We start from the raw sequence: 10,946 nt of genomic DNA, 5'->3' as shown, positions 1-10,946 counted from the left end.
ATTTATCAGCTTCTTTCACCCTTGTATAAGCTATTCTGTATACGTAGTCTAACTTAGGAAAAGAAAAAATACAATTTCTTTGGAATGTCAGCCTGAAAGATGGTATTGCCATTAGGAATGCAATTATCATTCTGAGAAAATATTTTTCTGGGTTATTATTTATGATCTTTGCATAATGGTAGTGATAATGTTGCTGCATGAAGACATGTATTGAATTATTCATTCATTCATTCATTTTCTACCATTTATCCTCACGAGGATCGCGGGGGGTGCTGGAGCCTATCCCAGCTGTCTTCAGGACGAGAGGCGGGGTACATCCTGGGCTGGTGGCCAGCCAATCACAGGGCACATATAGACAAACAACCATTCACACTCACATTCATACCTATGGACAATTTGGAGTCGCTAATTAACCTAGCATGTTTTTGGAATGTGGGAGGAAACCGGAGTACCTGGCATGTGCGTGGGTTTCGTGCACCCACGAAAAATATAGCAAATATAATATAACTTAGAAAGGGAAAAATCGTAATGTAATAACTAATCAAAACACATATATTTATGTAAAAAATATAAATATGGAGTTCTATTTTTTATATATATTTTTTATTATACTATACGTATCAAATGACAACTGGATAGCCCTGATATAAATAGACAAAGATAAATAGATTTGACAAAAAAAAAGAAACTGGCATTGTTCAACTACATACAAGCAGGCACTATTAATGCTGACACCCGTTTTGAACAAGAAATGCTGCAAACGTTTGACAGACAGTATGAATTGTTTGTGGGGGAAAAAATACATGTTATAAATGCCAATTCAGCAACTTTACCAAGTGAAAAATCATTATTACTATTATTGTTATTATATATTGTCATAACAGTGTTTTATTTGGTTCGAAAAAATGTTGACAATAATATTGTTTAGCATCTCTGCCACAATAACCATTTCAAAATGCACCTGCATTGTTTTGTGACACGGTAAAATATTTTTTTTTTCTTTGTGTGGTCATATTTTTTAAATGAATATCTCGTTTTCATATGCCCCATCTCATACATTGTTTCGTCTTGCGAACAGGGTGTCTCCTACTGTTTAATTTCTCTGAAAATAGATGTTTTAAAATTCCCTGTATATACACATTTTTACATATTTTATATATTTTAACTGCACCGAGGAGAGAAAAATGCTCTGTGTTTTTGATATATGGTGAATTGACAATAAAGATTCTTGAATCTTGATAGCCATTTTGAATAATAATAGCACATCCGACATTATTTATTGATTGTGTATTGAACTGGACAATATGTAAATCAAAAATAGTAGTGTATAGATAATAGATTGGTACATTTTTGAGCATTGTAAGTTACACTTTATGGAGAGATGTATGTCATTATGAAATATGATTTCACTCACAGAAATGGTAATGGTTGAGAATCACCGGGTTTACATTATAGAAGTGGAGAATAAGCAATAAAGGATAATAATAGTCTGCACAATCATGGCTCCAAAACTTTCACAATCCACGGGGGGTTCCAGCTGTGTGAGTTTGTAAGAGTGACGCCACCCTTTGGATGACAATAGCAGAGTTCTTCTGACCCGTTGACATCATTCAGCTCTCACATTCACACTAGCACCAGCCACCCTGAGCAGCGCAGTCACCGTGTTCATCAGTCAGTGTTCTGCTCTGAGGGCCATTATTGTGCAGCCATTCTTCACCAAAGCGTGATCCAAAGCTGTAATTGTGACTTTGTGCTTTTTTTTCATGCTGTTCCTGTGTGATGAGGAGAGAGAAGGCGGGGTGGGGGCGTTTATGCCGAAGCAGATAAGGGAACGGGTCATCAGCCACAATGTTCTCTGTGAAGATGAAGGCTCTTACCACAATGTCACTGTGACCACCGCGTTCTTCTTACTCTGAGCCTGAACTCATCAATCATCTATTTGAAGTCTGCTTACCAGATGGAACATTTTATCAAAATTGTTGGAGAAATTCGATTCCTTATTGTTGATTCATCTAGATAATTTACTCTGAGGTCCAAGCCAGCGTTGGAGGACATGATGCAGATGGATGGACGGCCTGTGTCTTTGTGAGTGCGTTGGATTTTGTTTATAATTCCTTCAACAATCCAAAAACTGCTGTTGTAGTTCTTCCGGATGGTCGGACATCAACACGATGCCGGAATTGCAGCTTTTATATCCGCCTCGTGACAACCTTCAACCTCCAAGCCTTTACCTGGATCTGCTCCAGAGGCGTACCATGGAAGACCAGGTGGACCTGTGGTGGTTCAAAGACCCACGGCACTCCCTCATGTGTTACTGTGCTTCAGTCGCCCTCATATTAGGTCTGGGCCTGGGTGGCGTCTGCCTCCTCTCCACTATCACCACCAGTATCTCCAACGAGTGGCGCCTGGGGGTGGGCACCACGTTATGTCTTCTCTCATTGGCTGTTCTGCTCAAACAGCTTCTTAGCTCCGCTATACAGGATATGAACTGCGTGCACAGTCGGCGACAAATCGAGCAGCTGAAGAGCGGCGGACAGGCCGACCCGGCACTGATTTTGGTTGTGGGTGTGGCGGTGATACTGTGTGGGACGGTTCTTCTCTGTGTGACCACAATCAGTAACAAAGGTGAGGACAGTGTGGAAATGCTGGTTTCAGGTCTGGTGCTGATGGCCGCTGGACTCGGTATGGCTCTGGCTGTGGTGGGGTATGGTGTGCTGGTCTACTTTAAGAGAAGAAGGGAGCAAACCAGGAGGATGAGAGCTATTCGTGCGAGGAGACTAGGAGGTGGGTCTATGCGTGTCTTCTGCGTTTCGGGAGGACAGTTGAACCAGGCGAGGAGAGAGACCGTCTCCAGCAGAACCAGCATGATCTAACCCTTGAAGGTGGCACGCTGTTCCAGAAAATGATTTGTTCACACTTGGAGCTAATTTTCCATTTGGCAAACAATTGATTGTTCCAGGAATCATATTGTTACAATTTTCTTGTAATTCTTTGATCTGTTTAACTTCAAATAACTTTCAAATACTACCTTAGTATATTGCTAGTCAATCCAATACAAGCACTGAAGTTGTGTTCAAACTTTGTGTTCAAAGTTTTAAAAAAAAAACTTAAACTGTATTATGGAAAGCAGGAAGTGAACAAATGTAACAATTACTGATTGTAAAAGTACCAGATACCACTTATATGCTAGGACTACGTTAAAAAGCCATAGCATTTCAGTATGTGGAATCAAACTATGGAATGGATTGAGTAAGACCCTCAAACAATGCACAACGATGAGCCAATTCAAGAAACAATACAAGCAGTTGATGTTTCCTAAATACAAGGATGAAGAGTCTTGAACCAGTCATGATGTGCTATACATATCACTATATTGACACTTACTATGGTACCCATTATGTCATTGGATGGTCATATCACCTCGTACTTCAGTATGAGGTACATTATTTAAAAAAAAAAATTATGGAAAGCAGGAAGTGAACAAATGAAACAGTTACTGATTGTAAAAGTACCAGATGGAAGGGATTTAATAAGCTTTGCTTCTTCCTACTCCTTTTGGACATGTGGAACTGTGAACTGATTATGTGATGCATTCAATTGTAATCTGATGCATGTTCAAATGAAATAAAACCATTAACATTACCATTACATTACCAAAAAATGTTTATTTTAATAATATTTTGTTCATGTTTTGCATGTACTGTACACTCATGTATAAGCAATGTCTTTCAATTGTAATTGTTCATATCTAAACCATCTCTGCTATGAGGTCTATGAATAAATGAAATATCCCTAATGAATTGAAAAGTGATAGTGAAGTGTGAGAAAAGACACGATCCAGCAAAGTCATTTCACATTATAAATGTTCTTACATGACCATCTTCCCAAGATTGAGTAGAAGTAATCACTGGCTATAAATGAGAAACATGATATGAGTCCCAGCCATGTGGTTAGTTTTTTTTTTTTTTGTGAACCACACTACACTCCAACACTGAGATGAATGGACAAATTCCTTGGGAAATTTGCAGAAGAAGAAGTGATAATAGGGGGCTTTGTAATGTGGAAGGAAACTGGAGTACCCGGAGAAAACCCACGCATGCACGTAGGTTTCGTGTACCCACGAAAAATAGAGCAAAAAGGCATAATAGAACTTAGAAAGGGAAAATCATAATTGTAATAATTAATCAAAACACATATATTTATGTTAAAAGTGTTAAAAATGTTAAAAGTATGGAGTTGGACTTTTGATTATTTTTTTTTATTATACTATACGTATCAAATGACAACTGGACAGCCCTGACATCAATAGACAAAGACATATAGATTCGACAACAAATTAAAAAAACAATGAACTGGCATTGTTCAACTACATACAAGCAGGAACTATTACTGCTGACACCCGTTTTGAACAAGAAATGCTGCAAACGTTTGACAGACAGTATGAATTGTTTGTGGAAAAATTTTTTTTTGCAACTTTACCAAGCGAAAAATCATTATTACTATTATCGCTATTATATATTGTCATTGTCACAATAATATTGTTTAGCCTGGTCGCCAGCCAATCACAGGGCACATATAAACAAACAACCATTCACACTCACATTCATACCTATGGACAATTTGGAGTCGCCAATTAACCTAGCATGTTTTTGGAATGTGGGAGGAAACCGGAGTATCCGGAGAAAACCCACGCATGCACGTGGGTTTCGTGCACCCACGAAAAATAGAGCAGAAAGGCATATTATAACTTAGAAAGGGAAAAATCTTAATTGTAATAACTAATCAAAACACATACATTTATGTAAAAAATACAAATATGGAGTTGTATTTTTATAATTTTCTTATTATACTGTACATATCAAATGACAACTGGACAGCCTTGACATAAATAGACAAAGACAAATAGATTTGACAAAAAAAACAATGAACTGGCATTGTTCAACTACATACAAGCAGGAACTATTAATTCTGACACCCATTTTGAACAAGAAATGCTGCAAACGTTTGACAGACAGGATAAATTGTTGATAAATGCCAATTCTGAAAATTTACCTAATAAAAAACCATTATTACTATTATTGTTATTATATATTGCCATAACAGTGGTTCATTTGGTTGGAAAAATGTTGACAATAATATTGTTTAGCATCTGTGCCACAATAACCATTTCAAAATGCACCTGCATTGTTTTTGTGACACGGTTAAATAAAAAAAATTTGTTTGTGCAGTCATATTTTTTAAATGAATATCTCGTTGATCGAATGATCAGAGTAGAAGTAATCACTGGCTAAAAATGAGAAACATGATATGAGTCCCAGTCATGTGGTTAGTTGTAGGATTTTGTGAGCCACACTCCACTCCAATACTGAGATGAATGGACAAATTCCTTGGGAAATTTGCAGAAGAAGTGATAATAGGAGGGCTTTGTGGTCTACTCCTTTGTGTGGTGTGCAACAAAACATACCCAGTGTAAACTGAATGATTTTTTTCCACCTCTGAAAAGGGTTTTTTTTTTTTTTTTTTTTCGCAGTAAACATATCTCATTGTCCAAAGTGACATCATTCATTCATTTTCTACTGCTTATCCTCACGAGGGTCACGGCCGTATCCCAGGTACACAAAAATACAGCACTTACTGAAAAACTAATGAGGGACAAATGACTAAGGTACATACATTTAGAGTAGTTATGGAGGAACTAATGACTGAGGCCCATCTGTAAAAAATAGACATTTAATTACTTGTCTTTTTTCGCCGTTCAATGGTGGTCCTTGTGTGTTCACTGGTGAAAATACTGCAGTCCAGGGTCATTCGTTACTGTTGATATTGTTGTGCTTCTGTTTGTAATCTTTCAATATTTTCCCCAGTATTTATTTGTACTTTTTTTTCTGGACCTTAGTCTGATCTTTGATTCGCTGCTACCTTTTTCTTAAACTTGGATTTACTCGTTACTTCTACTTTACTTCAGAATTATTACTAATTGTTTAAATACTGGTGGCACAGGGGATGAGTGGTTAGCGCGCAGACCTCACAGCTAGGACATTGGTTCAATTCCACCCTCGGCCATCTCTGTGTGGAGTTTTCTCCGGGTACTCCGGTTTCCTCCCACATTCCAAAAACATGCTAGGTTAAATTGGCGACTTTTGTCCATAGGTATGAATGTGAGTGTGAATGGTTGTTTGTCTATATGTGCCCTGTGATTGGCTGGCGACCAGTCCAGGGTGTACCCCGCCTCTTGCCCAAAGACAGCTGGGATAGGCTCCAGCACCCCCGCGACCCTCGTGAGAAAAAGCAGTAGAAAATGAATAAATGAATGAATGTTTAAATACTCTGCTATTTGTGAGTGGGAAACGTGAGAGGGCAGGGGAAACAGTAGCTCTTTCTTTGGCAGGAGCCAATCACAAGCTATCAGTATACTCACAACAAGCTTGTCAACCCATTGGAAATCGCAGGATGCCATAATATAGAACAGTATAACAATGTAATTGTGTCATCTTACAAGGAACACAAAACTCGTCACACAGCAACTTACACTCAAAAGGTATATCTGCCAAATATACAAACATGTACCGATATGAATTTAAATGGGGGAAAAAAGTTACGTTTTTCCATAATGCATTCCTTCTGAGCAACACATACATTGCGGGGGCTGCGATGACGTCAGCTTCCCTGTGGGCTCTGGTCTCCTATTAGTCCCTCTGATAAACATCCATTCATTTTCTATGCTGCTTGTCTTCTAATGCTTTGTTCATTGATTAGTTAGAGCAAAGAAAAACTGTTTATTACTTTCTAAATGCAGGTTTTAGGATTATTACACCCCTGAATAACACCTCTATAGTCACCTTTACAGTTCTAGTATTTATTGCTTACAAATTGGGCTTACGTATATCTTATGCTGCAGAAATGAAACAACACTTAAAAAGCCAAAAACTCAAATCAAGGGATAGATTGTAAACCACTGGTTCGTGGTCCAAGTAGCAATTGAACTCCTGAAAATAAACTTTGACACAATATTTTACTTTATATTTAAAGAAAAGTACAAAAATATCTCAATCTGCTGTCATTTAAATGGGATCATAGACCAGCTGCTTATCTTGATCACCCTATGGTGAACTGCAGATCATCATCACTGTCCTCTATCCCATACTCCTCCTCCTCCTCAGCTTCTCTCTCTGCACGGTCTTTCTCACTGGTCTGGATGTAATTATCTTCAATGAAGCCGTCATCATCCTCTTCTAGTGTGCCGACGGGCCCTCGCACCACTCCCATTCTCCCTGACACGCTGCTTGGAAAGGTCACCTCATCTTGACCATACTGGCTGACCCCGTCAGCTTCCTGCAGCAAGGAGTGTCTGTAGCTCGCCAGGAAGCGATGGAAGAAACGGAACTTGACAGCCATCACAATAACTAGCGATATAGTGAGAGCTGTACCAAGTCCCGCGGCCAAATAGGACCATTCCATCGACGGAGGGGTGTTGTCTACATTGGTAAGACCTGTCATGACAGTGAACGACATAAAACTTTAATGCAGCGAGGTAGTAAAACACGATTCTTGTAAAACCTGGCGTTATAGAGCTCAAGGTTCGACACATCTTGTCAAATATTTGCAACTTTCATGACTTACTTCGAGCGTCCGTGCCATTAATGTTGGCATGATCTTCCTCGATAAGGAGGCGTCTCTGCAGGCCTTCGGCGTCATATGCTGATGCACAATATGCTTTTCTGATAGATGATTGACAAAGGAAGAGAAACACAATGAAGCTGCAGCTCCGCTGGAACATTTCTCCAGCCTGCGAGGACATCTAAAGTGAAAAAAAAAAAAAAAAACAACCTTCAAGTTCATTCATGACTGAAGAAATTGAAAGTACTTCTCTTCATTCACATGTACGATTCCATTATGAGAAAATGATGTTCATTGAATTATAAAAGCCTACTGATGTCATTACAATGAAACATACAAATAAGGCTCACAAGGGTCAAGCCTTCAAAAATGGTATTTATGATATATAAGACCTATTTTGAGACAAAATGAACAAAATACCTGATTAGTTGATTCAGTTGACTTAATTAGATTTATATCAGGAATAAAAAGATCCAAAAGAGTGATTGTTATTATTATTCCTCTGGGTGAAATCCTGTGGTGTAGTGTAGCTTTGTCCATGTTTGTTACATTTCAATGTTTCAGAACATCAAACAAATGTAAATATTAGAACACAAAATGCAGTTTTTAAATAAAACTTTTAATTATTAAGTGGAAAAAAAATCCAAACCGGTCTGGCTGTGATTGGAAAAGGTGATTTCCCCCTGTTAAAACATAACTTAACTGTGATTAATTGAGATCTATCAGTCTGGAAAAAGTTATAAAGCCATTTCTAAACCTTTGGGACTCCAGCAAACCACAGTGAGAGTCATTATCCACCAAGGTTGAAAACATGGAAAAGCGGTGGACCTTCTCGGAAGTGGCCTGCCAACAAAAATTACCCCAAGAGTGCGGCAACAACTCTCCCAAGAGGTCACAAAAGACCCCACAACAACATCTAAAGAACTGCAGGCCTCAGTTGCCTCAGTTGTGAGGTCAGTGTTCATGATTCCACCATAAGATACTAGGCAAAAGTTCCAAGACCAAAACCACTGCTGAACAAAACGAACATTAAGGCCTGTCTGAATGTTGCCAGAAAATATCTTGATGAGCCCTAAGACAAAATATTGTGGTCTGACGGGACCAAATTTGAACTTTGTGTCCCATTACATCTGGTCTAAAAATAACAGTATTTCAAAAAAAGAACATCATACCAACAGTAAAAAATAGTGGTGGTAGTGTGATGGTGTGGGTCTGTTTTGCTGCTTCAGGACCTGAAAATTGAATCACAAATTCTGCTGTCTACCAAAAAAACCTAAAGGAGAATTTCTGGCTAACCTCAAGCTGAAACCAACTTGGGTTCTTCAGCAGGACAATGATCCAAAACACACCAGCAAGTCCACATCTGAATGGCTGAAGAAAAAACAAATAAAGTCCTGACCTGAATCCTATTGAGATGCTGTGGCATGCCCTTTACTTCATGTACTTCATGCTGGAAAAGCCTCCAATGTGGCTGAATGACAACAATTCTGCAAAAATGAGTGGGTCAAAATTCCTCCACAGCGCTGTAAGAGACTCATTGCAAGTTATCACAAACACTTGATTGCAGTTGTTGCTGCTATGGGTGACCCAACCAGTTATTATCTTTAGGGGGAAATCACTTTTTCACATAGGGTCATGTAGGTTTGGCTTTTTTTCCTTCCTCAAAAATAAAACGTTTCACTGAAAATCTCCATTTTGTGTTGTCATTGGCTAATATTTCAATTTGTTTGATGATCTGAAACATTATTGTCAACAACTTTGTTGTTGAAACTTTGCTTCTCTGACCTTGTCCGTCACACAAACTCGAGCTGCTCGGTACTCAAACTCCCATCCACACTTCTTTCTGTCAAAACCTCACCTTCCTTGAGCTGCTGTGACGTGGCCTTGATGATTATCGCCATAACCCATATATCACTTGCAAGCAAAGAGTCGCTTTCTACAGAAACCATTGCAATAATTCTCAAAAAAATTGTATTGCAAATGGATTCAATGTTAACGGTTTAAAAAAAATGTATTCAGACTTTATTTTGCCCATGTCTTATGATAGAGGAACCATGGTGAAAGTGTAGCTGTACATGGAAATAGCCGACGGACCGATATTCACTGAAGAATTACTTACCTGAAAGGTGTTATTACTCGATGCAGAGTACAGTATATATAAATATATATATATATATAAAGCCTCCTGCTCTTAGCTTTTAAGAATGCTGTTTTCCTTCCTGCGCTGCTGCTCCTTTTGAGAAGAAAGAATGTTGATGGGCAAAGGTTGCAGGATATACCATCATGCACCCTTCCTGCACCGTGCCCTTAAGTCACAGTTGTTAATGAATAACTTTATTTGGTTTTGCTATTTGTTAACACCCTCTTTCGTCTTCACAGTTCGAAACAAAACAAAAGAAAGAACCAGGTGTGTTTTTTTTTTTTTAATTCATATTTGAAAGTGTTTTCATGCACCGGATAGTGATAGTTTCATTACACGAGTGTGCCTTGAGGCTGCTTCAAATGGATTCATTGGATTTGCCGCTGCTGTGACCTTTTTTCGCTCCCAATGCATGTCCTTCTAATTAGGGTTGTTGAAGGGCAGATCTGATTCCTAGAGTGTCATGTGTTTTTATACAGGCAAAGCTTCTCTGCTGGCCTTGAATGCTTACCAGAAGCACTGACCTTCGTTGTATTTGTTTCATGAAATTGTAATCAACAGTCTATTATCTATTATCTTTCTGAATTATCTATTTTGTTTAACATTTCTAATGAACATAGGGAAATATTGATTCATGTTAGGGGTTACCAAGTACTCGATAACAATCAATATCTCCTAAGACTAGCGGTATTTCACTGCTTTCAACAAATTATGGACTATTATTTTACTGTGACACTTCATGACAGGCGTGCTAACATGCTAACAGCTACCATGCTAACTACAGTAATTCAGTTTGGCGTCAACATTGGTTCATTCCTGTGTCGCGCAAAAAGCACCAACAATGCTCCATCAACTAATTAACTGTTAGAATATTCGTAGTTAGCATTGTAGACATTTTTTTGGTTATTATTTTACTGTGACACTTCATGACAGGTGTTAACATGCTAATAGTTAGCATGCTAACTACAGTAATTCAGTTTGGCGTCAACATTGGTTCATTGGTTCATTCCTGTGTCACGCAAAAAGCACCAACAATGCTCCATCAGCTAATTAACCGTAAGAATGCTAGTAGTTAGCATTGTAGATATTTTTTGGGTTACTATTTTATTGTGACACTTCATGCCAGGTGTTAGCATGCTAACAGCTAGCATGCTAACTACGGTAATTCAGTTTGGCGTCAACATTGGTT

General features: G+C 38.5%; 2 protein-coding genes across 2 annotated transcripts; one reads left to right on the top strand and one right to left on the bottom strand.

The window, feature by feature from the left end:
• The first annotated feature begins 1,699 nt into the window (after positions 1-1,699).
• tmem125b (transmembrane protein 125b) lies at positions 1,700-3,749 on the top strand. The gene has a single exon (XM_058067803.1). It carries the CDS (start codon positions 2,172-2,174, stop codon positions 2,871-2,873), a length of 702 nt encoding a protein of 233 aa, XP_057923786.1. The 5' UTR covers positions 1,700-2,171; the 3' UTR covers positions 2,874-3,749.
• Positions 3,750-6,271: 2,522 nt separating this feature from the next.
• On the bottom strand, positions 6,272-9,873 carry LOC131126105 (leucine-rich repeat-containing protein 19-like). The gene is made up of 3 exons (XM_058068297.1): positions 9,737-9,873; positions 7,621-7,798; positions 6,272-7,490 (listed from the first exon to the last, which is right to left on the bottom strand). The coding sequence occupies exons 2-3, from the start codon at positions 7,796-7,798 to the stop codon at positions 7,096-7,098; spliced, it is 573 nt and encodes a 190-aa protein (XP_057924280.1). The 5' UTR covers positions 9,737-9,873; the 3' UTR covers positions 6,272-7,095.
• Between the last annotated feature and the right edge of the window lie 1,073 nt (positions 9,874-10,946).

This window comes from Doryrhamphus excisus, chromosome 3, assembly GCF_030265055.1.
Source record: "Doryrhamphus excisus isolate RoL2022-K1 chromosome 3, RoL_Dexc_1.0, whole genome shotgun sequence".
Lineage (NCBI taxonomy): Eukaryota > Metazoa > Chordata > Actinopteri > Syngnathiformes > Syngnathidae > Doryrhamphus > Doryrhamphus excisus.
The sequence above is the reverse complement of the archived record's forward strand: the minus strand, read 5'-3'. Positions and strand labels throughout refer to the sequence as shown.

Bases quoted from the DNA above. Each gene is read 5' to 3' on its own strand.
- tmem125b (XM_058067803.1), top strand. From the start codon at position 2,172: ATGCCGGAATTGCAGCTTTTATATCCGCCTCGTGACAACCTTCAACCT.
- LOC131126105 (XM_058068297.1), bottom strand. From the start codon at position 7,798: ATGTCCTCGCAGGCTGGAGAAATGTTCCAGCGGAGCTGCAGCTTCATT. The intron at 7,491-7,620 runs GTAAGTCATGAA...CTGTCATGACAG, and splicing joins TAATGGCACGGACGCTCGAA to GTCTTACCAATGTAGACAAC.